This window comes from Oncorhynchus mykiss, chromosome 12 (genome assembly GCF_057628025.1).
Source record: "Oncorhynchus mykiss isolate SJ-2025 chromosome 12, ASM5762802v1, whole genome shotgun sequence".
NCBI lineage: Eukaryota > Metazoa > Chordata > Actinopteri > Salmoniformes > Salmonidae > Oncorhynchus > Oncorhynchus mykiss.
Window position 1 is genome coordinate 27,338,459 of NC_143033.1, and position 27,902 is coordinate 27,366,360.

Consider the following 27,902-nt stretch of genomic DNA (forward strand, 5'->3'; position numbering starts at 1 on the left):
ATGCCTCTCGTTATTGCTCCTATAATGCACCCTTTATGCATCCTCATTTATATTTATCTGACAGACGTCATAGGTAAGTCAGTTCATTTGAGTATCAATAATAGGATAAAAACTGTATAGACGGAATAATAATTTGATTATGCCTAAATCTATGAATAATGTGCACTTCATTCTCATTAGTGAAAAGTGAGGAAGTTGAATCAAACTGTTAATGTATGGCACTTAAAGTCATTACAGCTTATTTGTGATTACATACACGGATGGTTTGAATTGCCTGTGAATGTCTGCTAAATAATATAGGACTTTCCCTCCTGAGTATAATGGGGCCATTGACATGCAGCATTACATTATACTTGTTTTGCGTTAGTCAATTAAGTATGACATCTCCCTCAAAATAGATTTTTAAACATTAAGGTAACAATAATTATGATTCTGAACATGACTATCATACAATTAATCATGTATTAACCCATTTGGATAATAATTATATCTGTTACCTGTATGGTTTCTCATCACCATCATTATTGTATGAGTACTGAATGTTAGTTTATGCATCAAAACAACAAAATGTACCATAGAGGGTATAATTTGAAACACTGCCAAAAGAAAAATGCTTTCCACCACAGGAATAACCCTCTGCTCAAAAATGATTAGTATTCATCATATGTATTATTATTAGTACATCTCCCCCAGTTGATGAGAATCATAACTAGCTTATTGTATGTTTAAATCCAACTCAACTCAGAAGCACATTCATTATTAAAAATAAACAGGAAAACAACTATCTCCTGAGAACGAGTGTGGATGGAAGGTGATGAGGAAATTGTATCAGTGTGATGCCACACAGCATTCCTGAATACATTAGTGTCTCTATAGAGTAGACATACCCTCATTTAGATACAGATTGTGTTTGGATTCCCCTTGTCGTGTATTCTGCAGTGATTGTTTGCAGAATGTGAAATAGTGTTAAACATGGAAGGAAGGACATGCTGTTGTTTTATGATAAGATAAGCACTAATGTAAGACCCACATTTAGTAACTGCACTGAACAGAAGCAATGTAATTGAAAGAATCACATGTTTATGGGAATTAAACTGTTGAATGAGTTCGTGTGGTATCCCACTGCGCACACCCTGTCATTTCAACATGGATAATTGGGTAATATTTGGTTGAGACTGTCACGACCTCCGCCGAGGTCGGTCCCTCTCCTGGTACGGGCGGCGTTCAGCGGTCAATGTCACCGGTTTTCTAGCCAGCTCTGATCCATCTTTCATTTTCCATTGGTTTTGTCTTTATTTTCTACACACCTGGTTTTCATTATCCAATTTAACCCTCTGTTTCCCCCATGTTTGTTGTGCGTGTTTATTTCTATGTTCAGTTTGGTATGATGGCTGTTTTTTTATGGGTGCTGTGTTCACCCGTGCGTAATGTTTACCGTTGTTTTTTTGTTCAAGTGTATTTGTTGTACCTTGTGCCTTTATTTTATTGAGTAAAGTATATTGCTCACTCATTTGGCTCTCCTGCGCCTGACTTCATGCACAAGTTACACTCACCGTCTGGCAGAGACATTGATCAATGAGATTACAACATACAATCAGTGGCCTGTTGTTAGGTACACTACAGACAGTCATGAGGCCGTAGCTTGCTATATAAAGCAGGAATGGAGGTGGCCGGTAGCCTAGTGGTTAGAACATTGGGCTAGTAACCAAAAGGTTGCTAGTTTTAATCCCTGAGCTGACAAGGTAAAAATCGTCGGTGCCAGGTGCACCAGTTCCAGTATCTCAGAAAAGGCTGGCCTCCTGGGATTTTCACACGCGACAGTGTCTAAGGTTTTACAGAGAATGGTGCAACAAACAAAAATCATCCAGTCAGCAGCAATAATGTGAGTGAAAACAGCTTGTTGATGAGAGGTCTAAGGAGAATGGCAAGCTAACTTGTGGGCCCCAAATAACTGAGCAGAACGGCATCTTGGAACATACAACTCGTCAGTCCTTGTCATGGATGGGCTATTGCAGCAGATGACCACACCTGGTTCCACTCCTAACAGCTAAAAACAAGAAGAAGTGGCTCCAGTGTGCATGCGATCACCTTCACTAGACAATTAAAGAGTGGAAAAACATTGCCTGGTCTGACAAATCCCAGTTCTTGAATCGTCAGGATATGGCAAATAACAGCATGAGTCCATGACCCTATCCTGCCTGGTGTCAATGGCACATGCTGGTGGTGTAATGATGTGGGAATGTTTTCCTGGAACACATTAGGTCCCTTTATACCAATTGAGCAATGTTTCCATGCCCTGAAGAATTCAGGCTGTTCTGGAAGCAAAGGGAGGTCTGACCCGGTACTGGATCTGTGTACCTAATAAACCAGCTACTGAGTGTATAATTCACCCACTCAAAAAGACAGTCAAAATTAGTTGAATTTTCAATGTGTTATCATTATGCTTTCAACCATCTGAAAGCACAACCAAATTCCAATGGATAAACAATGTCTGATATGTTGCTTATTTATACAACAGTGTTATCACTGTCCTTCATCTAATAGCATTAATACCTGGATTGCAGTTGAGATTACATGAAAAGTACATGGTGCAAGTGATCAATGCCGTTCAAGATTCTGCACAGATTATTACATTTAGCCAGTGGTAACTTGTGGAATGGACACCGGCTAGAATGCAGTTTTTACCAATCAACATTAGAGGCATCTGTTGTATAATATTACATATCATTACATTTGAAATCGGATTCCACCTACATGTGTATTTATCCTACTGTTTTTACCAAAACAAAAGATTTTAGTTGAATTCTGGATTTAATTGCAACAATTGTTGATGACTTAAATGCTAGGCCTAAATATCATTGATATGAGTGATAAAGTATGGTCACATTTCATATGCTTTATTAAACCTACCCTTTGGAATGACTTCGAAAGCAACAGGGAATCTATCTTGTTTTACAGTTGAGTTCTCTCAACAATCATTCTCACAATAGCACATTAGTAATAGTCAGTGACAAATAGCATAGCTAAGCAGGGTTTGGTTAAAACATTGGCTGGAAGTCCAAAGGGTAGCTGTAGATTGATAAATTCTTCTGTAGGAGGAGCTGCCCAGACTGATAGTGGATATAACGTTGAAGATCTGATGTTTTAGATGTACAAATTCAACATATTTTATACAAGGTTTGTCTATATTGAAATTTGGTTAGCATTATGAAATAATTCTGTGATTGAAAAGTCACCCTAAAAACAACACATCCAATCTACTTTTTTCAAATCCAATGTATTTTCCACATAGCAATAGGTTGACCAATTATAATGAAATGACTGAGTCAACCAGTTTGTGCAAAGTGGGATATTGCTTGTGATTATGCAGAGAATCAATGTGCATTGTGTGAAATTAAATGTACAGTAATACATTGTTTGTCTTAATTCCTTTGGGTATCTCAGTTCTACAAATACAAACAATTTAACAGTAAAGTGAACTTGTATAAAGTTTTTAATTTTGTAATACACGTGTGGCAAACTGTTGAATAATTTAGAAGAAAAACCTCCATTCCACCCCCGGAGCTGTTACTATGGGGAATGTGGGGGAACGAATGGGAACCTGCATGATGTCTTGAGGCTGTGAGGTCACACGAGTGGTGGCAGATCAGTCAGTGTTCTAAGCACAGCTTCCATCAGTCATGTGACCTGACAGCATCTCGAACTCAGACATCTTGACAAGAAGGCAAAAACTACCATCATAGATGTCATGTACCATCAAGGTCTTTGATGTTGGACTGTCTACTTGTTATATATCAAAAAGCCTGTTCATTTGTTTTTATTTAAATCACTCTATTTAACCATGGGCGCTCAATAAATGTCATGCACAATTTAGAATAAATCTATGATCTCTATATGAAATTTGACAGTAACAAATAGGTGCACTTAGCTGATTCCTGATACCTCCAAGCAGGCCATATACAAAGCCATTATGCTCATACAATGTTTTCAGTTTTTAATCAATTTGACATGTCATATTTCTCTGTATTTTCTATGTCAAATTAAATATTACAAGTTATTTTCCAAAGATGCAAAGTTCAAGAAAGATTAAACTTTTTAAAAGTATTTTATAAATAGTGATAAAAGGAATAAATACACAGTGAATAACAATGAGTAACAAGACTTGGTCCACATTTTGTTGTGTAATAAAAAAAGATTGTGTTACAGCCATGAAATTATAATGGGCTCAATTGAGAGTTTGTCACTGGCCTACACACACACACACACACACACACACACACACACACACACACACACAAAATACCCTATAATGTCAAAGTGGAATTGTGTTTTTAGAAATGTGTAATAATGACTTACAAATTAAAAGCTGAAGTATCAGGAGGGAATAAGTATTCAGCCCATTTGTTATGGCAAGCCTAAATAAGTTCAGGTGTAAAAATAGTTTACCATGATGTGTAATACATTTGCAAACATTTCTAAAAACCTGTTTTCACTTTGTCATTATGGGATACTGTGTGTGGATTACAGAGGATTTTATTTTTAATTGATCCATTTTATGATATGGTTGTAACGTAACAAAATGTTGAAAAAGTCAAGGGGTCTGAATACTTTCCAAAGGCACTGTAGATGAGTGAGAAAAAAAACATACTTTAATACATTTTTATTTCAGGCTGTACCAACAACATTTGGAGGGTAAAGTGACTAGGCAACAAGATAGACAGTAGCAGCAGCGTATTTGGAGATTGTGAAAGTGTGTGCTTGTGTGCGTGGCGTCAGTATGTATGTATGCACATGTGTGTTGGGGTGTCAGTGGAAGTATGTGTGAGTAGAGTCCTTTGTGTGTGCATAGAATCAGTGTAAGAGAATTAGAGCATGGGTCAATGCTTATAGTCCGGTTAGCCATTTACCAGTCTTGTTTAGCAGTCTCACAACTTGGGGGTAGAAGCAGTTCAGGGTCCTGTTGGTTCTAGACTTGGTGTAATGGTATCATTTGTCATGCGGTATTAGAGAGAACTAGTGCTTCGGTGGCTGGAGACTGACAATTTCTGGGACTTCCTCTGACACAGCCTGATATTGCCTATATGACTTCATTATCTTGTTTTTGATTGCTTCTATCCATTGATACTCAAAATACGGCCATGCTCTCAGAAACCTGAATAAGAAAGTTGTTTAACGTCGTTTTGGATTGAATCAGATATGTTTGAGTGTCTCCTCCAGAATCATCCACAGACAGCAGCCTCTATTCTGGTACTGATGTCTGCCCACTGGGTCAGTTCCCCTGTGGCAACCTGTCTGTGTGCCTGCCCCAGCTCTACCACTGCAATGGGGTCCAGGACTGTGCTAATGGAGCTGACGAGGAGAACTGTGGTGAGTCTTGAACCACAGCAGCTTCAGGAGGGTAAACAGATGGTTTGTGTGCAGTGTCTGGTTGTTGAAGTGGGAGGGAGGGCAGGGGTGGGGGAAATAAGATAGCATTTAGAAGACTAATTTCTGCTTCAATGCATTTGTACATCAAGCAATTTGTCAAGGTCACACAAAATATGAACAAACATGTTGATAACTTCACACAATTAAGTTCCGCACAAAGACACAGTATATAAATGCACAAAAATTAAATATGTCTCTATCATCTTTCCCTGAACAGTGGACAACAGCGGGTGGCCACATCTTTTTGATGCCTTTATGAAGAAAAATGTTGAAGAGTCCAAGGAATGCAGTGAGTATACATTTTCAGAAGCAAATGCAATTATTTACATATCTAATGTTGCACTGCTTTAAATTAGTACATTAACTAAAGATGAAAATGTATCAACCCATTTGAAATCATACATTGAGGTCATCCATTCACATCATTCTGTTACCATAAATAGTCTAAGTAAATATGAGCAATTCTAAGAAACAATAATTCCAGGAAATGGTATGTGTGGCATCTATCTGCATGTGTGTGCATGTTTCTTCTGTGCTTCTCTCCTGCAGTGCTGGACGTGTTCCCAGATGTATGCTTCTGTGAGGCCGGGAGAGTTAACTGTAACAAAAAGGGACTACTCAGTGTCCCAGCTGTGTCTTCCAATATAACAGCTCTGTGAGTATACTGGATTCCTACCCTCGTGAAGTCTAACACCAGAGCACAGTTATAGGTATTGGGATTGCTAGAGTAGATTCCTATTGTAACATCTGGACAAAATGTGTACATCTATGATGCTGTATTAGCAGTCAAACTAGCAGCTCTCTCTACCCGCAGTGAGCTGAACAGCAACCAGATAACAGCTCTCCAACCAGACCAGTTCATCCGCTACAGACACCTTGAGAGACTGTGAGTGTGAAACCCTTTTTGACCTTTCCTTCTTTCTCTGCACTGACTCTGACAAGTGTTTATGTTCAATCTGTTTAAAGGTCCTGAACAGTCCAAAACATGTTTTTCTTCAATTTAGATGATATTTGGGTGAAACCAGATCAAATGGGATGGACCAAAGTATGAAAAATGACTGTTACTGGTACATTGGTAAAGTTTGATTATTGGGCAGGTTAGCATTTTTCCTCATGAATCTTATTCTGGAGGCAGCTATGCAGTGGTCAATAGCTAGCACAGCCACACAGTCATAAAATCAGATTTTAAACCCAACCTTAACCACACTGCTAACCCTAACCTTAAATTAAGACCAAAAAGCAAATATAATTTTTACAGTAAAGCCAACTTTGACTTTGCAGCTGTAATATCTAAAGGGAAATCGCTCAGTTCTGCCTCCAGGTAGTACTGAGCGATTAGTGCTTTTTGAGGTCGGTTCGGTTTCGGTTCGATTATGAAAAAAATCACAGTTTTGATTCATGTAAAAATAAAATTCATAAAAAATGCACTATGCATTATGTGGGCTGAATTCTGTTAACACAGAATAAAGAAATTCATAAAAGTCCCATGATGGTAGTGAATGCCCAGTACTGATTATCACTCGTTAACCACAATTTATTCACATTACTTTACTTAAATAAAATATTTAAGTTGTTGTGTATGTTACATTTGTTTAATTTGATGACTTTATTATTTCATTCCAAGTCATCATCTCATCTCTGTAGAGCTGCTGCCTATGCTTTCTGTCAAAGATACAGATAAAGGGGGAAACTATAAGTGTCTGGTGTTGGCTAGTTATTGGCTAGCTAGGTCTTCATCCATCCTGCATGGAAAAAGAGGGGTATAAATGTAGGCTATGATTCTGTTCGGAACTCCCACCCAGTTGTCATGTCAACACACCTGTCAGTGCCTCTGCGAACTGCAACAGATGGGATATGTCAAACCTGAGATGTATAATTTATGAAGTGAACCCAGACCTTTCCCTGTCCAGTTTCAACTGAAATTGTCCAACATGAACTGAGCTACATAGCTAGCTTGATGTAACAGTGTTGGCAGTTTCATTTTGGCTATACATTTTACCACCAGAATTTTGTTTATATCAATGCTGTTACAATAACTAAGTAATTTGTGAAACCATGATGTGATGTATGACAGGATGTGCATGCAATATCGATATTGTTTGCTTGAGATGATCTCACTGCAACATTGTGTCCAAGTTGCTTGACATAGGAGTTTCAAAGAACTGTCAGTCAAGGTGAGCTCCCCACCCACTCAGCCTATTAGCTTCCCACCAACTCAGCCTGGTCCTTCAGCCTTACTGATAGTTGGAAATGAGAGATGCTCCGAATTTGAGAAAATGTACATCATTTTAAAATGTGAACAAATATTGATATTTTACTTGGGAAATAGGATGACTGTTCAGGACCTTTAAATGCATGCAATGTCTAATGTGAATTAGTCTTCATTCAAATCACAAAGAGGGTTTAAAACCCTGGACAATAAAATGCCACCAAAAAATGTGTTTGTTAAAAAAACTTAGGAATTCAGTAAATGTTTCTATTCATCCATACTTATGAAAAGGCAGAATGTAGCTTCAAGAGCCACATATTTTGAATGTTGAAATGTTTTGTGGAATGTCCTACATAAATAATTGTCCAGATTGTCCAGTCTCTCTTTGTTACACCATAAACAGAGGACTGCATCCACCAACAATGTGTGGCCTTGAATGGTACAGTATCTCCATTCAACTGAATAAAGACAATGTTATTATACCAGGGCTTTGTCATTAAAACCTTTGCATCTGTTTCTGTTCCACAGACACCTGGAAGACAATAGGATCAAAAGAATCTCCAAGCAGGCATTCTCAGGACTCTACTCACTAAGAAGACTGTAAGTCCTAATTCATTATGGGCCACAGTCTGACCTGTGGTACCATGCGTACATCCCTACATCACCACTAAAGGTTGCCCTACATCACACTTCATGAAAATACATTGTACGTTTTGTAGTATGTAATACTGTAGGATGTGTAAGTGGGCCAACACTGTATGTTAAGCTCCTTGAGAACAAAATACATAGGGAAATCAAAGAGAACCAGTCAATGAATACACTGACTCATTTACTGGCGCATCCTTGCGAAGTGTAAATAGATTCAGATACTGTAGTCTTTCTCCGCTATTCAAACCTAAGACGTGTGAAGTGCCCAGGTCTAGTAAATCAGATGAAGCCCGGCTGGTCTGTAATTAAAAGGAAGACATGAAAACCTTTCATCCTCCTCTGTCAGGATTTGGGTATCTAGGACAGGGTATCGTGGAGATGATATACTAGTCACTCTGACAGATAGTCTTGGATAGCTAACAGCAAAATCAACTGCTCCTACTTTTCACTTGTCACAGCTATTTTCACATCCAGCTTAATGTTAGTGGGAAAGGAATCGTAGGTAAGCATTTCACAGATAAGTCTACACCTGTTGTATTCGGCACATGTGACAAATAAAACGTGATTTGATTTAGTGTCTCTCCTCTGCATTCCTGAGGGTCCCAGGCTGTTATCAGTGTAAGGCTGTGGGAAACAAACAATGACAAGGAAAATGTGTCAGTGCTCTGTCCTAATAGTCTCAGATAGAATTTGCATGAGGAACAGGTGGATGTGTTACCCTACCTTACCACATTCCATATTACTTGCAAGCAGTGGAATGTTCAAAGTGCAGAAGTAAGATCTGCAATTACAACTGTCCCTTTGTCAATATTGTTTTCTTTACTATATTATTATTATTATCATTATTATTATCTGGCTTTTCATCTTAAAATGTACATCCTCATCCCCTTTGATGTATGTTTTTCCCTCCCTGTAAAACTGGTCTGCTGTGCTAAGATTTCTCAGTCAGAATCGGATTACATCGTTGAAGGCTGGCATTTTTGGAGACCTCTCGAACCTGGAATGGCTGTAAGTGAACTTTATTTCGGTGACCTTAAAGACACCTTCATTAGGAAATGCTTCCGCGTCTCAGTGGGATTCATGAGATTTGTAGACAGTATTTATCTCATTGATACAAAAACACCTGTATATCTTGTTGGAAAATGTGCTGTACTGGGCAGTTGTTCTCATTGACCTTAAAGGGATGGTTTGAGATTTTTGTAATTAGGCCCTTTTTGCTATATACCCAGAAACAGATGAACTCATGGACACCATTGTTGTTTCTGTGTGCAGTTTGAAGGAAGTTGGAGGTAGTAACTGGAGCGATTTCTAACTAGCGTTAGCGCAATGACTGGAAGTCTATGGGATCAGCTAGCTAGATTGCGATAACGCTAGTTGATCCCATAGACTTCCACTCATTACGCTAGTTAGCAATTGCTCTAGAAACTACCGCCAACTTCCGTCAACCTGCACAGAGACATACAATTTGCCAAAATCTTGATCTGTTTAAAGCCAGCTTCATTCTCGGCCTCAGAGAATGCCTCAGTTTGTGCTGCACTATCTTCCCAAGAAAGTAATGAGGATAAGGTATGATACCGTGTGACATTTATGGTGTAGCTGACAATCCTCATGTGTGATACATGATGGTATGATATCAGGGTCCATGTACCAATGTCCCCTAAGACTGTTCCTTGACAACAGTGATTATAGCTCACGTATAGCTGCAGAGGCTCTCTATTCATTTAGTCTAATGTGACGGATGTGAAACTCGTAACGATTACATGATCAAAGTCAACAAACATAGATGTCAAGGGTAGAGTAGGACACAAATTGATATATTTCTCTGTTTCCTCTGGATGTAGGATTCTTGACGAAAATAGAATCACATCTATGAGACAGAAATCGTTTGAGGGCCTGAAATCTTTATTTTTCCTGTAAGTATCATGCCACTGTGCGTCTTACTTTATGAGCTCATGAGATTTGCATCATCATATAACCAACACACCCTTTTAAATTTAATTTGGCTGCAGGTCTTTGCTGAATAATTCCCTAGAATCCATCCCTAAGAAATCTGTCTGCCTGGAAATGCCGAGATTAAACTGGCTGTAAGTAACAGAATAACATCTAACCCACTATGATGGATAACATATTTTATTCTATTTGACAACGCTTAAATCATGTTTGCTCATAACCATGTTTATTATTTATGAACGTTTGCCATAATCACTCTGCAACAGTATCTGTTTTCAGAAATGTACCATTTTCTCATCAAACACTACTTTAAGTATTTACCAACTACCAGATACTGATGCTGATATCATGAATTAATGCCAGAATGGCCTGACATCTTTTTCACAGAGAACTGGAGGGGAACAGGATATCATCTTTGTGGGTTTCCAGCTTTCAAAACTGCACCACTCTGACAGTATTGTGAGTTTTGTTTAATTAAAAATAGATATATTCCTCAACTCCTTTACAATATTTTGTAATCTTTGAAGCAAATCCAATTGCATAAAATGCCTTCACAGTCATTAATTTATTTTACAACAATTACAACTACACTAGAGAGATGAACGCGATGAAAGAAGACACTTGCTTGGTTTTCATATGATTTATATTTCAAAATAAATGTTGCCCTACCCTAAGGACAAATTTCCTGCTGTAAAACCCAGACTGGTAAGTGGCGCTGGTGCTAAAGCTATGTACTTCAGTCTGGAGCCTCAGCACTATTACAGCTGGTAATGAAATTCAGTCTGAGGGAGAGACCATTGGAGCCCACACACATTAAGTTGGCAGTTTCTATCATTGGTGATTACTTTCTCCATCACACATGGCCTTAGAGGCAATCAGTACAGTCAGGGAAGAAAAATTCTGAAATGTGTGGGGTGTATTAAAGCTCAGACACCGGTAGGATTGTCAAAGGTTTGACTGCCTAAAGTACTTAACACCTCTGAACAGAGTGTCAGCAGTCAACCTGTTTGTGTTCACACAGCCATGACCTTGGAAGTTGTCAACCACTCAGCCTTAAAATAGAATTACTTGGCAATGCATATCTGTGCATATTGCTTATGGTCTAGATTCGAAGCTATCTGTAATCATTTAGTTTTTTATAGAAAGCCCTTGTTGATACTAGCTATATGTCTACAGCTATATTACTACCTAGCAAGATGACAAAGAAACAATTTAATTATCTCATAATCCCATAATGCCAGCCCATAGCCAAATATTTAGTTAGCTAGCTAACGTTAGCATATTCGCTAGCTCACACAACAAAGCTAGCTGGCTAGCTAAGGACAAAGCACTAACTCAGCAGCTAACGCAGGCATCTGATTCATGGAAACTAGCTAATCCATTGTGATTTAATTATAATTAATCAAGCTACAGTGGTTAGCTAGTTTAAAGGAAAATGGTCTATTTTTTCCCTTAAATTATTTTTCTTTTTTTAAATTGTTGGCTCCCCAACGTGAGGATTTGTGCTCTCCGATTGGCTCAAAGTCTAGTTTTTGGATACTGACGAGGATAGCTCACCAGCTTGTAGTCCTAATACGAGTACCTCTGGTTCGTCAAAGATTATGGATATACTGACAACGTACATTTCTCTCTGCCCTAAGAATTGGAGTCATTGTCCACAAAGTGGCACGGTGAGCTGTCTAGCTCCCGCCTATAGTTTATTTGAATTGGTTGATACATCTCATTATTGTAATCCTTTTTAAAATATTCAATTAGGGTTGTTGACGTCAATCGCCTGTATTCAATTGTGAGAGATGCTATGCTACTAGCCTCATTTCATGAAAATGTATAGCCATCTCGAGACAACTCCAATATAATGTGTTTTCTTCTCAAAGTTAATGGGAGTTCAAGTGTCCTACATACAGTACAAGTCAAAAGTTTGGACAACTACTCATTCAAGGGGATTTCTTCATTTATACTATTTGCTACATTGTATAATAATAGTGAAGACATCAAAACTGAAATAACATATATAGATTAATGTAGTAACCAAAAAAGTGTTTAACAAATCAAAATATATTTTATATTTGAGATTTTTCAAAGTAGCCACCCTTTGTCTTGATGACAGCTTTGCACACTCTTGGCATTCTCTCAACCAGCTTCTTGAGGAATGCTTTTCCAACAGTCTTGAAGGAGTTCCCACATATGCTCAGCACTTGTTGGCTGCTTTTCCTTTAATCTGCGGTCCAACTCATTCCAAACCATCTCAATTGGGTTGAGGTCGGGTGAATGTGGAGGCCAGGTCATCTGCTGCAGCACTCCATCACTCTCCTTGGTCAAATAGCACTTACACAGCCTGGAGGTGTGTTTTGGGTCATTGTCCGGTTGAAAAACAAAATGATAGTCCCACTAAGCGCAAACCAGATGGAATAGCGCATCATTGCAGAATGCTGTGGTATCCATGCTGGTTAAGTGTGCCTTGAATTCTAAATAAATCACTGAGAGTGTCACCAGCAAAGCACCCCCACACCATTGCCTCCATGCCTCCTGGTGGGAACCCCACATGCGAATATCATCCATTCACTTACTCTGCGTCACAAAGACACAGCGGTTGGAAGCAAAAAAAACTCACATTTGGACTCATCAGACCAAAGGACAGATTTCCACTGGACTAATGTCCATTGTTGTGTTTCTAAGGCCCAATCAAGTCTCTTCTTATTGGTGTCCTTCAGTAGTGGATTCTTTGCAGCAATTCAACCATGAAGGCCTGATTCACGCAGTCTCGGAACAGTTGATGTTGAGATGTGTGATACTTGAACTCTGTGAAGAATTTATTTGGGCTGAAATCTGAGGTGCAATTAACTCTAATGAACTTATCCTCTGCAGCAGAGGTAACTCTGGGTCTTCCTTTCCGGTGGCGGTTGATGGTTTTTGCGACTGCACTTGAAGAAACTTTCAAAGTTCTTGACATTTTCCGGATTGATTGACCTTCATGTCTTAAAGTAATGATGCTTATTTGAGCTGTTCTTGCCATAATATGGACTTGGTCTTTTACCAAATAGGGCTCTCTTCTGTATACCACCCCTAACTTGTCACAGCACAACTGATTGGCTCAAACGCATTAAGGAATGTAATTCCACAAATTAACTTTTAACAAGGCACAACTGTTAATTGAAATTCATTACAATTGACTACTTCAGGAAGCTGTTTGAGAGAATGCAAGAGTGTGCAAGGCTTTCATCAAGGCAAAGGGTGACTACTTTGAAGAATCTCAAATATATTTCATTTGTTTAACACTTTTTTGGTTACTACATGTTACCATGTGTGTTATTTCATAGTTTTGATGTCATCACTATTATTCCACAATGTAGAAAATAGTAAATAAAGACAAACCCTTGAATATGTAGGTGTCCAAACTTTTCACTGGTACTGTATATCAGTAAATTGTAACAACTTAAGCGTTATAAAACTTATATTTGATCAAATGAATCTCAAGTAGCAAGTAAGCCATAAATGTTTTTCTTGACCATACAATAAGTCTTTGAAAAATCGGCACCTGATGGAGAGAGACATTTCCGCCGAGTTGGGCCTCTCTTCGTCTCTGGGTTCGTTCAACCATCATTATGGGGGGGGGGGGGGAATGAATGGCGAAAGAATATGGTTTTGGGATGAACACCGAAAATAAGGTCTGAGGTTAACACAATCTGAGGTTAACAATTTTTGTTCGATGAGATGTTCTACTATTTTCTACATTGTAGAATAATAGAGATACTAGCAGTCAGTTAACATAACCTTTGTAATTTATGAAGCTTTTATAAATGATATAAATTCTTCCAAATTCACAAAAAGTGACGTAAGCTAATAAAGATTCTCATAGAACAAAACACAAGATCTCTTGAACCTGTGTTTACCACGTACCTTATTTTTGGCATTTATCTAAAAATCCTACAAAAACTTCATTCATGTTCTCCCTAGACATTGTTTAACGAACTATTGCGGAGTTAGTGCCTACAAAAATACTCCTTTACTATTTCTCTCTATTGCGATTTTACAAGTAGAATCGGGTTCGCCCCTACCAGGTCAGCAAGTGTAACAGTATAGCTTCTGTCCCTCTCCTCGCCTTGAACCAGGGACCCTCTGCACACATCAACAACTGACACCCACGAAGCATCGTTACCCATCGCTCCACAAAAGCCACGGCCCTTGCAGAGCAAGGGGAACCACTACTTCAAGGTCTCAAAGCAAGTGACTTCACCGATTGAAACGCTATTAGCACGCACCACCGCTAACTAGCTAGCCGCTAGTTCTAGAAAGTGAAGGAACAGCCTACCTATCGGCAGTGAGATTCTTAGTGTGTTTCATGCTTTAGCTCTCTCAATTAAAGGTGATGGTGGAGGCCATGTGGGGTCGCGAATCTGGAAATCCTCTGGTAGACTCTTTGGGTGTTTCTCAATATGCATACTACCATGCTTAACACTCGCATGCTCCGAGTGCATTCTCAGAGGACGTTCCATTGAGTACGTTCTTGTGAGGACCAGAGTGTGGAGAACTCATAAAACACTACATTTGAGAAGCACTAGCATTCCCGCTACTGTATTACCTGACACTGCACCTCTCCATTCACTGAACCTTCTTCCAACCAGGACAATGGCAATAGAGACAAAACAACATACACAAAGCAAACATTTTACTTCATAACTATCAGCTTGTAGTGGGATTGTTAAATTCTGTAGCGGAGTTGTTAGAGAGAGGTAAAGATAAAGATTTTGTTTGGGTGCCAGGCAGGTATTAACCCTGCCGAAAGGAAAAGAGTAGGATAGAGAGAGTACCACTACCAGACCCACACACATCAGCAGAAGAGACTGCCTATAGTGTAGCCTGTTTGCCAGAGGGCCAGTGGAGAGAAAAGATAAGCAACACCATATAAAAACACACATCCCAAAACACACAATCCCAACCAATAATGGCAGAGCAATTGAACAGCAACTTCATATAAACAATTTACAAGACAGAACCCAGTCATCAACATTGGAGGATTTGCAATAATCTGTATTAACTCCCAGTGGAGGAGTGCAGAGTGTATGAATGTGTGGGTGTTCATAGACAAAACAAAGGCCATAAGATGTCAAAAATCTTCTCAGCCACATGTAATTAGTACCACACCACCTCAATACAGTTCAAATAACAATACACAAACTTGCAAGTTACCTCCCTTTTAAGTCAAATGTCAACCCAATAATAGGGCGGGGGGGGGGGGGTCTTAGCTATTGACTTTAGGCTTGCCGTTACACTGTCTGTCTGTCTGGTGGTTTGTTTGTTTGTATGTCAAAGCTTTGCAAACAATGTTGCTACTAATCCATGCGATCATTAACTGGTCAATAACCCAAAAGATAGAAACCACAGTCTAGAGCGCTAACACCGATGATCGAGTTAAACACTTCACAAACTCTGCACGCTGAAAACAGACAAGACTTCTGCAGCGTTGCACTGCCCCGTTCAAACTGCCGCGCAAGCCGAAAGCTCCCTCCCAGAGAGCCGGAAGAGCTATCTTTGTGTTATCCTTTCTGACTGCTGATGCCCTCTTAAAGTGGCAGCGCACGGTGAAGGCTCCGTGCAGGATTTCAAGCTAGCTGTATGTGAATCGTATTAAGGTAGCTAACCAGACAGATGAACAGGCAAAAATGATCTAAAACTAATGGGTAGACGTCAATTATTTGTGGGTAGCTAACTAGCTAGCTGACAATTCTTTATTGGCTATCTGGCAAGCTAACAGTAGCACCTATCCAGTTTGCCCTATTGACATATTATGGGTTTGTGATGGCAGGTAAACATGCCAAAATGAACACAGCATGTATAGTCGTGGCCAAAAGTCTGCTGCCTCAGTTTGTATGATGGCAATTTGCATATACTCCAGAATGTTATGAAGAGTGATCAGATGAATTGCAATTAATTGCAAAGTCCCTCTTTGCCATGCAAATGAACTGAACCCCCCAAAAACATTTCCACTGCATTTCAGCCCTGCCACAAAAGAACCAGCTGACATCATGTCAGTGATTCTCTCATTAACACAGGTGTGAGTGTTGACGAGGACAAGGCTGGAGATCACTCTGTCATGCTGATTGAGTTCAAATAACAGACTGGAAGCTTCAAAAGGAGGGTGGTGCTTGGAATCATTGTTCTTCCTCTGTCAATCATGGTTACCTTCAAGGAAACACGTGCCGTCATCATTGCTTTGCACAAAATAGCTTCACAGGCAAGGATATTGCTGCCAGTAAGATTGCACCTAAATCAACCATTTATCGGATCATCAAGAACTTCAAGGAGAGGGGTTCAATTGTCATGAAGAAGGCTTCCGGGCACCCACGAAAGTCCAGCTAGCGCCAGGACCGTCTCCTAAAGTTGATTCAGCTGCGGGATCGGGGCACCACCAGTACAGAGCTTGCTCAGGAATGGCAGCAGGCAGGTATGAGTGCATCTGCACGCACAGTGAGACGAAGACTTTTGGAGGATGGCCTGGTGTCAAGAAGGGCAGCAAAGAAGCAAATTCTCTCCAGGAAAAACATCAGGGACAGACTGATATTCTGAAAAAGGTACAGGGATTGGACTGCTGAGGACTGGGTTAAAGTCATTTTCTCTGATGAATCCCCTTTCCAATTGTTTAGGGCATCCAGGAAAAAAGCTTGTCCGGAGAAGACAAGCTGAGCGCTACCATCAGTCCTGTGTCATGCCAACAGTAAAGCATCCTGAGACCATTCATGTGTGGGGTTGCTTCTCAGCCAAGTGAGTGGGCTCACTCACAATTTTCCCTAAGAACACAGCCATGAATAAGGAACGGTACCAACACATCCTCCGAGAGCAACTCCTCCCAACCATCCAGGAACAGTTTGGTGACGAACAATGTCTTTTCCAGCATGATGGAGCACCTTGCCATAAGGCAAAAGTAATAACTAAGTGGCTCGGGGAACAAAACTAAAACTATCTAACAAGTAATCTAACAATTTCACAAAAACGACCTTATTAACACAAGTGTAAAGGAATGAATAAGAATATGTACATATAAATATATGGATGAGCGATGGCCGAACAGCATAGGCAAGATGCAGTAGAAGGTATAGAGTACAGTATATACATATGAGATGAGTAATGTAGGATATGTAAACATTATATAAAGTGGCATTGTTTAAAGTGACTAGTGATACATTTATTACATACAATTTTGAATTATTAAGTGGCTAGAGATTTGAGTCAGTATGTTGGCAGCAGCCACTCAATGTTAGTGATGACAGTTTAACAGTCTGATGGCCTTGAGATAGAAGCTGTTTTTCAGTCTCTCGGTCCCAGCTTTGATGCACCTGTACTGACCTCGCCTTCTGGATGATAGCGGGGTGAACAGGCAGTGGCTCGGGTGGTTGTTGTCCTTGATTATATTTTTGGCCTTCCTGTGACATCGGGTGGTGTAGCTGTCCTGGAGGGCAGGTAGTTTGCCCCCGGTGATGCGTTGTGCAGACCTCACTAGCCTCTGGAGAGCCTTACGGTTATGGGCGGAGCAGTTGCCGTACCCGACAGGATGCTCTCGATTGTGCATCTGTAAAAGTTTGTGAGTGTTTGGTGACAAGCCACATTTCTTCAGTCTCCTGACTGTTGTGCTGTTGTGTCTTTTTCACCACGCTGTCTGTGTGGGTGGACCATTTCAGTTTGTCCGTGATGTGTACGCCGAGGAACTTAAAACTTTCACCTTTTCCACTACTGTCCCGTCGATGTGGATAGTGGGGTGCTCCCTCTGCTGTTTCCTGAAGTCCACAATCATCTCCTTTCTTTGTTGACGTTGAGTGTGAGATTATTTTTCTGACACCACACTCGTAGGGCCCTCACTTCCTCCCTGTAGGCCGTCTCGTCGCGGCCCTTGCAGAGCAAGGGGAACAACTACTTCAAGGTCTCAGAGCAAGTGACGTCACCGATTGAAACGCTATTTAGCGCGCACCACCGCTAACTAAGCTAGCCGTTTCACATCCGTTACACATGGCCACACAGTCATGGGTGAACAGGGAGTACAGGAGAGGGCTGAGAATGCACCCTTGTGGGGCCCCAGAGTTGAGGATCAGCGGGTTGGAGATGTTGTTTCCTACCCTCACCACCTGGGGGCGTATCGTCAGAAAGTCCAGGACCCAGTTGCACAGGGCGCAGTCAAGACCCAGGGTCTCGAGCTTAATGACGAGTTTGGAGGGTGCTATGGTGTTAAATGCTGAGCTGTAGTCGATAAACAGCATTCTTACATGGGTATTCCCCTTGTCCAGATGGGTTAGGGCAGTGTGATTGGGATTGCGTCTGTCTATATAAAGCCCCACAGTTTACAGCGCATGTCTGAGAAAAAACAAAGCCATGGGGTCGAAGGAATTGTCCGTAGAGTTCCGAGACAGGATGTGTCGAGGCACAGATCTGGGAAAGGGTACCAAAACATTTCTGCAGCATTGAAGGTCGCAAATTACACAGTGGCCTCCATCATTCTTAATTGGAAGATTTTGGAACCACAAAGACTCTTCCTTGACCTGGCCGCCCGGCCAAACTGAGCAATCAGGGGAGAAGGGCCTTGGTCAGGGAGATGAGCAAGAACCCTATGGTCAATCTGACAGGGCTCCAGAGTTCTTCTGTGGAGATGGAAGAACCTTCCAGAAGGACAACCATCTGTGCAGCACTCCACCAATCAGGCCATTATGGTAGAGTGGCCAGACAGAAGCCACTCCTCACATGGAAGCCTGCTTGGAGTTTGCCAAAAGGCACCTAAAGGACTCTCAGACCATGAGAAACAAGATTCTCTGGTCTGATGAAAGCAAGATTGAACTCTTTGGCCTGAATGCCAAGCATCACAACTGGAGAAAACCGAGCACCGCTCATCATCTGGCCAATTACCATCCCTACGGTGAAGCATGGTGATGGCAACATCATGGTGATGCTGTGGGGATGTTTTTCAGTGTCAGGGGCTGGGAGACTAGTCAGGATCGAGGGAAAGATGAACGGAAGACATACAAGACCACTGATAATCTCCCTCGATCTGGGGCTCTACGCAAGATCTCACCCCGTGGGGTCAAAATAATCACAAGAACGGTGAGCAAAAATCCCAGAACCACACGGGGACCTAGTGAATGACCTGCAGAGAGCTGGGACCAAAGTAACAAAGCCTACCATCAGTAACACACTATGCCGCCAGGGACTCAAATCCTGCAGTGCCAGACGTATCCCCCTGCTTAAGCCAGTACATGTCGAGGCCCGTCTGAAGTTTGCTAGAGAGCATTTGGATGATCCAGAAGAAGATTGGGATAATGTCATATGGTCAGATGAAACCAAAATATAACTTTTTGGTAAAAACTCAACTCGTCGTGTTTGGAGGACAAAGAATGCTGAGTTGCATCCAAAGAACACCATACCTACTGTGAAGCATGGGGGTGAAAACATCATGCTTTGGGGCTGTTTTTCTGCAAATGGACCAGGACGACTGATCCGTGTAAAGGAAAGAATGAATGGGGCCATGTATCGTGAGATTTTGAGTGAAAACCTCCTTCCATCAGCAAGGGCATTGAAAATGAAACGTGGCTGGGTCTTTCAGCATGACAATGATCCCAAACACACCGCCCGGGCAACGAAGGAGTTGCTTTGTAAGAAGCATTTCAAGGTCCTGGAGTGGCCTAGCCAGTCTCCAGATCTCAACCCCATAGACAATCTTTGGAGGGAGTTGAAAGTCCATGTTGCCCAGCAACAGCCCCAAAACATCACTGCTCTAGAGGAGATCTGCATGGAGGAATGGGCCAAAATAACAGCAACAGTGTGTGAAAACCTTGTGAAGACTTACAGAAAACGTTTGACCTCTGTCATTGCCAACAAAGGGTATATAACAAAGTATTGAGATAAACTTTTGTTATTGACCAAATACTTATTTTCCACCATAATTTGCAAATAAATTCATTAAAAATCCTACAATGTGATTTTCTGGATTTTATTTCTTCTCATTTTGTCTGCCATAGTTGAAGTGCACCTATGATGAAAATTACAGGCCTCTCTCATCTTTTTAAGTGGTAGAACTTGCACAATTGGTGGCTGACTAAATACTTTTTTTGCCCCACTGTACCTACTATCCGGATTCAACTCCAAATAAAATCTAACAGGCAGTGTATGTAAATTATTGTAGGCCCTACTACTATTCAAGTCATGTAATTGGTCTAGTTTGTAGGTTCTTGAATAACAATTACCACTTATAGGGACATTTATTTTGCAGGGCTCTTCGAAAAAACAGAGTACAAACCATTGAGGAGGGAATATTTTTTGGAATGCCAAATCTGATAGACCTGTGAGTTAACTGTACTTAACACAACATTATATGGGTCAAATAATGTTGTAAAATGTCCAAATACAGTAATGTATTTCATTGTTAAATTTTTTTTTTTTTATCATTCCAGGGACATATCTGTAAACAAATTTGAGGAGTTCTCCTCAACTATGTTTAGAAATCTTCTAAACCTAAAACAGTTGTGAGTATATCCCATTTCTATTTGAATCCTAGCCCTAATATACACTAAGTATACCAAACATTAAAAACTCCTTCCAAGTATTGAGTTGCACCCCCCGCTTTTACCTTCAGAACAGCCTCAAATCACCGGGCATGGACTCTACAAGGTGTCGAAAGCATTCCAAAAGGGATGCTGGCCCATGTTGACTCCAATGTTTCCCACAGTTGTGTCAAGTTGGCTGAATGTCCTTTGGGTGGTGGACCATTCTTGATACACACGGGAAACTATTGAGCATGAAAAACCCAGCAGTGTTGCAGTTCTTGACATAAACCGGTGCGCCTGACACCTACTACCATACTCATTTACATTTTAGTCATTCAGCAGATGCTCTTATCCAGGGGAATTAGGGTTAAGTGCCTTGCTCAAGGGCACATAGATTCAAACCAGGTCTCAGGGATTCAAACCAGCAACCTTTCAGTCACTTGCCCAACATGCTTAACCATTAGGCTACCTGCCAACCCTTTCAAAGGCACTTTCATCTTTTGTCTTTCCCATTCACTCTCTGAATGGCACACACACAATCCATGTCTCAATTGTCTCAAGGCTTAAAAATCCTTCTTTTATCCTTCTCCTCCCCTTCATCTAAACTGATTGAAGTGGATTTAACAAGTGACATCAATAAGGGATCATAGCTTTCACCTGGATTCCCCTGGTCAGTTTATGTCATAGAAAGAGCAGGTGTCTTAATGTTTTGTGTACTCAGTGTATATACTATTTTGAAAGATGTTATTGTTACTTAGAATGGATTTAGTAGGAGAAATGCTAACTTTATATTGTTGAGTTGCAGTTTATTAACTTCACTGTTCAATGAGTCTTCCATCAACCTGGCCTTGAGGCCATGTTGACCACAGAGACAGGGGTGATAAATCAAAGTGATATTATCTGCCCTGTATTGATGTCCCCCCTCTTTTCTCAGGAACATCTCAAATAACCCTCTAACTCATATTTATGAGGATCAGTTTGACATGTTTGTCAATTTGCAATCCCTGTAAGTAATAGTTTTTATTTCATACAGTACTTATGTGTCATGGTCTACTATCTTTAGGGAATTGGAGAAAGAGTAATGTTTTTGCTCCCCTCAGGAGTATAGAGGAGGTTGAAATACCAAACATCAGTATTCAGATGTTTCGCTCTCTTAGCAACTTGTCCCATATGTGAGTATATACTCTGTCTTCATTTATTATTCTTATGTCAACAACATTTAATTTCATACTGTATAAACAGTAAGGCACTAAGCCTGTAGAAGCTTCTAATTGGGATTTAATTCATTTAATAGTGTTAATAATGTTATAAGCTTACTTTTCAGGGTAAAAACACGGAATAAATGTAGCATGCGTAAATGTCTATACATTCATTGCCAATTACCTACCAACAAGTAATGAATTCATGGCTTCTTGTGCATGCATAGTCCTGTAGACTTTTTAAAAGTGTTTGATAAGCTACTTACAAATAGTGGCTCAACGACTTGTTAGCAGCTTATACAGGCTTCATTGGGCCATTATACAGTAAATGAACTCCTAACAGCTGTATTGCTTGGTGTACAGTGAGGTATTGTTACTACAAATAATGTTTAATCAACAATAATGTTTAGTCAGCACAGGTCAGGTCCACACTGCATATAAAGCACCAAAGCCTAATTAGAGGGCAGTTTAGGACTCTGTATAACTGTATCCATTTGTTAGATAATCTCTATTCGTACAACTGTCAAACATATCAAGATAAATGTTAAACTTCAGACATTTGTTTGAAGGTGATTAATTGGGATATTTTTTGTATCTTTTTCCTGGCCCAGTTATTTTAAGAAATTTGAATACTGTGGCTACTCTCCTAACGTGCGAAGTTGCAAGCCAAACACTGACGGAATTTCAACATTTGAGAATCTTCTTGCGAACATCATCCTTCGTGTTTTTGTGTGGGTGGTGGCCTTCATCATCTGCTTCGGCAACATCTTTGTGATCTGCCTGAGGTCTTGCATTGCATCTGAAAACCAGCACCACACCATGTCCATCATATCACTGTGCTGTGAGTAGAATACCTCACCACAACGAGGGCAGCAATCACTTCTCATTACCTTGTACTTAGGTAACTCATAATTTATTGAGATTCATAAAACTCTTCTCATAACAAAGTATACTTACTAAGATCCCTGAAATCCATGTTATCTGTTAGGTGCTGACTGCCTCATGGGAGTCTACCTGTTCTTCATCGGTGCGTTTGACATCAAGTACTGTGGAGAGTACAACAGACATGCCCAGCTGTGGATGGAGAGTCTGCAGTGCCAGTTGATTGGCTGTCTGGCCATGCTGTCCACTGAGGTGTCAGTCATGCTTCTGACGTACATGACTCTGGAGAAGTACCTGTGCATTGTGTTCCCCTTCCACAACTACAGAGCCGGACGTAAACAGACGCTCTGCTATCTCATCTTCATCTGGGTCCTGGGCTTCATTATTGCTGTCATTCCCTTATGGGACAAGCAGACATTCGGGAATTACTATGGCAGGAATGGAGTGTGTTTTCCACTTCACTCAGACGAGATGGAGAAACCAGGGGCCCGATGCTACTCCACTGGAATATTCCTGGGTAAGAGGAACATTCGTCTGAGCACATAAAAAAATACACGCTGAAAATACATATTTTTGGTTGAAAATGTGTCCTTTTGTTTGAAAATGTCTTGTGCTCACTGGGATAGGAATCAGCTCTGATGGTGGTGAATCAACAAGATAATGGGGATAATATAAGATGAAGTTGGAATTGCACAGGCCTTGGATTGTGTTCCATGTATTTCCCTGGGGGGACATGAAACTGCCATGAAAAAAAGGGTTTATAATCTCATCATCATCTTAGATCTCAGCTAGACTTATTAAATACCAATTAGTTCCAGTCAGTTCCAATCAGTTCAAATCTCCACGAGAAACAATAGATACCAAATTTCAGCAAGTTTTGCAATACCTTTACGCGACTTGTGGTTTTACTGACATAATTTAGTTTTATTCAATACATATGTTAGGACGGGTATATTGTAAAGTGTAATGAAAGCATGCTTTTCACATTTTGTCTTTCAGGATTGAATCTCTTTGCATTCATCATGATCGTCTTCTCCTACACCAGCATGTTTTACTCTGTACAGAAAACAGCCAAGACAGCAAGACAGTCTGTCTACAACAAGGAGGTCTCTATAGCCAAGAGGTTTTTCTTCATCGTTTTCACAGATGCCATGTGTTGGACACCTATATTCATCCTAAAGATTCTCTCCCTTTTACGAGTGGAAATAGCAGGTAAACCAGATACACGTGGTTACATGATTACTACAATTAAATTGCTATCATTATGTTTAATCTTTGTGAACTCCTCGTCCTCTTCCTCCGGCTCCTCCTCCACCCTCTCCTCCTCCTCTTCCTCCCTGTCCTCCAGGAACGATCATTCTATGGGTGGTGATCTTCATCCTGCCCATCAATAGTGCCCTAAACCCCATTCTATACACCATCACTGCCAGCTCCTTCCAGGAGAAACTCAAGCTCTGCTTGAAGGCCAAGTGCAAACAGGCTGGGCTCAGGGAAACGTCCCAAAAAGTATCTGAAGTCTACCAGAACCCCAGCGCTCCCCCTTAACAAAAAGACCCTCTCAGTCAGGGAGCTTGCCAACCGTCCTCTTGGAGAGCTACTGCCTGGGTATGCAGGCTTTTGTTCCAGCTCTTCTGGAAAACACTAAATTTAAACATCAAGATCTGGCTAAGCTTCTGATTAGTAGGATCAGTGTGCTTGAGCAGGGCTTGAGCAAAGCCTGCATACTGAGTGGCTCTCCAGGAGGAGGGTTGGCTACCCATGTCCTTATTTTATAGGGGGAGAGATGTATTCTTGTAATTATTCTTTACCAGCAAGAGAACACGCTTTCTGGGAACCAATTTATTAACAAATGTTTTGTGTGAATACAGTTATTGTAAACACAGATGTGCAGAATCACAAATGATTTTGCATACCCAATTGATATTACACAAATTGTATTGTATAAATGTATAATAAAAAAATATTGAAAAAATATATGGAATTGAAAAGGTGTAAATGAGTGAGATGTTTTGGGTTTTAGGGTGTGACATTTGCTTAGGTTTGATCAATTTGACATTCAGATGCAATGTTACTACTTGCCTCTGAAGCTCAACTGTGACAATTGGAAACAAATGATGATGGTGAAGAAGGTCCGGGGGGATTTTGGGAGAGAAATTACATATTTCACAAAGCCAGAACTCAAAATAACATTCATTCGTTTTTCAATATTTGTTTATTGATTTTCTACTCTATTTTACAGTCAGAGCAGTATAATACAAATAGGTAGTAAAGGAAGAGTAAATAGTAATAGATGAGACAAATAAGATGAACACATTGTTGTGGGCTAAAATGCAAGTTATTTACAACTGCTTCATTGAGTACAATACAATGGCCTGTTATGTTACAAAAAGTATTCACTCAAAACTACCCTGTAGTTCACAGATATGTAATACTTGTGTTTATGGCTATTACTTCCCCCTATTGTTTAAATTATGTTCATTGCATTAGTTATTCAGTGGGAGTAATCCCATTTAGGTGTACGGGCTATTAATGTATGTATGTAAAGCATATGGCATTAAAAAAAACACTGAAAAAGGTTACATGCATTCAGTCATTGCACTTCCACCCATTGCATAACTCAGATTAAAATGAGATCTAATTAAAAATCATTCCTGTATATAATGCCCAACAGAAAAATACGTCAATGGTTCGATTCTGTACAGACAGAGGTAGTCACATTCCTGTGACTCATACGAAGACTCATTCATACAGACATAAATAAAACACGGATTACTGAGACACAATAAAATACAATAATACTGCAGACACACACAGTAATTAAGCAATCTACACAAATGCTGTCTAAAGCTCAGGTTGTCTGTCCACTTTTGAGCGTGTCATGATCCTTGTCCCTTCTCATTGTGATCGCAAATCCTGACACAAGCAATTACTCATGAATAAATCTTAAACTGACATCAAAGCGTGAATTATGCAAATGTTTGCGCTCCATGCTTATATCTTATAGTTTGGTGCTTGGTGGACAGATATTTGCCTATTTCACAAATGGCTCTGTTCCCAATTCTAAACTTCTGAAGATCTGAGGAAGAAGAATGATCCCTATAGCTCAGCAGCTAAGCAATAGCTAAATTAGAGTGAGAGGAGGTTAACCAGTTAGTCTTTAAAAGAGAAGAGTAAAAATAAGAGACATAACAGGAAGTCCAGAGTCTTATGATAAACACTTGAGTAAAATAAAAAGTTACTGAAGATGTAGGGCTGAAGCAAGGTCTGGAAATGCACAGTGTTTTAAGACACACTACCACCCACTAAGGAGCTTCAATAACAAAACATTTTCTCTCTAACATCTAAGTATGTTTGCATTATCAACACTGAGGCTAGCTATTGAAAGTGCCATTCTCAAGTTTGAGACACATCTAAGGACAATAGTAAAATATATTAGCTCTGTGAATTTATCATGAAGAAATTGCATAGCATACAGTACAAGCATGAATGGTTTCTATAGAGCTCTCCTGATTGTGTACTAGCTTATTGTGTAAAGCTAGTTGCAGCTAAAAACATTCCATGGAATTTTGGCATCATCTCCATAAGTCTTGATAAGTCAGCATTAACCCTTTCAGTCCCGAGACACAAGCAAAAATCGGCTTTTCATTTATCTTGCTTTCATTTATCTGCATGTCCAGCCCTTATATTTAGCTTCACAAATAAGTGTTTAACCATTTTATTTTCAGGGCAACCAGGGCAACAATGTGCCATAAACAGTTGCATTCATGTGTTTTATTGTCAAAAGTCAATAAAAAAATAAAAGCCAAAACAAAAACCGGATAAAAATGAATTGATATGAATGCTGTAAGCACAGAAATGATTTGCTCAGTGGGAAATTAATATCCAACTAGTCATTGACAACTTTGTGGAGCTTGGAGTTTGTGACAGCAACTATGTGTGCTTATTACAGCATTATAGACGCTATGTTCTGGGATTTCCTATGATCTTCTATGTAGAAGAACCCCTTACAGTTTTATAGACACTATGTCCTGGGATTTCCTATGATCTTCTATGTAGAAGAACCCCTTACCTTCTAACACCTGTTGTGTAGCTTGTCTGTCATAAAGTAAAACATGTTACATGTGTGTATTTGTGAGAATCCCAGCTTTTCATAGATAGCTTTTAATAGTGTAGCTCAAACCATTCGGACTCTCTCTTACTTTGTGAAAAGATCCGGCCCCGGGCCCTTTCAGGATCCACCAGTCTCACAGACTCCGCTCTAGCTCAGCCCCGTTAATCACACAGATGCAGAATAAATAGATTAATCAAATAGTACAACCCAGAAATCTGTAGCTCAAACACAAGATGTTAAACGGGTAAGAAGTCCAAATCGCACGGATGTCGCGGTGGGACTCATAAAGCTTTCAAAAGAACGGGTTTTGCATAAAGAAACTGTCTATTTTCTTTCTTTCAAGGTATGTTTTAATGTTTTATGGTCAGTTAATGCATAGGCTGGTTTAGATTTGTAAATATTGCTGACATTCCCTCAGTGGCTCCTCATGGGGCATCAGTGCAATCTGAGTGAGAGTCCACATCCTGACAGTACCCTGTTGATGACACTGGAGAGTTTATCAGGCAGATGTAATATAATGCTACAGATAGGCACCCTTCATTTGAGTCATTGTGTGCTGTAGGCAGCACGTGTCTCAAGTGGGCCGACGGTCCTTCTCAAAGTTCAAAGCTTTGTCTCGGTTCCTTTCACTGTCAGCACAGGGAAGGAGCCCCGTATCCTAGCAACCTCCACCGCACAGAGATGGCCAAACACTTTGTTGTACCACTCAGGTGATCGTCCCCTGAAAAATTACAACAACAGGTCAAATAAGAAATTCGTATCCAGTTACACAATTCAATAGCAGGGGAGGTACCCCCACTCCTCAGAAGGATATTTCAATGCAATTAGAGTTTCTTTCACACAACATGTTTATGTTGCATAATTATTTGAATGATAATTATGCCAATGTTCGAAACTTCCAAATGAATTGCATGAGATCTTGGTCAACATGTTTTTTATTATTTTTTTTATTTCAC

At 40.2% G+C, this 27,902-nt stretch overlaps 2 protein-coding genes across 4 annotated transcripts in view; one reads left to right on the plus strand and one right to left on the minus strand.

Moving 5' to 3' along the window:
- On the plus strand, positions 1–26,904 carry rxfp2l (relaxin family peptide receptor 2, like). The gene is made up of 18 exons (XM_021623208.3): positions 1–73; positions 5,218–5,367; positions 5,645–5,716; positions 5,977–6,082; positions 6,242–6,313; positions 8,165–8,236; positions 9,221–9,292; positions 10,126–10,197; positions 10,294–10,368; positions 10,622–10,693; positions 20,481–20,552; positions 20,662–20,733; positions 21,689–21,760; positions 21,855–21,926; positions 22,565–22,794; positions 22,942–23,352; positions 23,835–24,047; positions 24,184–26,904. Exons 1-18 carry the CDS (start codon positions 1–3, stop codon positions 24,378–24,380), a joined length of 2,175 nt encoding a protein of 724 aa, XP_021478883.2. The 3' UTR covers positions 24,381–26,904.
- The window catches only part of stard8 (StAR related lipid transfer domain containing 8), a 41,699-nt gene continuing 38,825 nt past the window's right edge, over positions 25,029–27,902 (minus strand). For all 3 annotated transcript variants that reach the window (XM_021623206.3, XM_090192113.1, XM_021623207.3), the window contains one exon: positions 25,029–27,667. In XM_021623206.3, coding sequence (XP_021478881.3) covers positions 27,550–27,667 — 118 coding nt within the window. In that variant the 3' untranslated portion in view covers positions 25,029–27,549. The remainder of the gene's footprint in view (positions 27,668–27,902) is intronic.

Bases quoted from the DNA above. Each gene is read 5' to 3' on its own strand.
- rxfp2l (XM_021623208.3), top strand. From the start codon at position 1: ATGCCTCTCGTTATTGCTCCTATAATGCACCCTTTATGCATCCTCATT. The intron at 20,553-20,661 runs GTGAGTTAACTG...TTATCATTCCAG, and splicing joins ATGCCAAATCTGATAGACCT to GGACATATCTGTAAACAAAT. The intron at 24,048-24,183 runs GTAAACCAGATA...CCTGTCCTCCAG, and splicing joins TTTACGAGTGGAAATAGCAG to GAACGATCATTCTATGGGTG.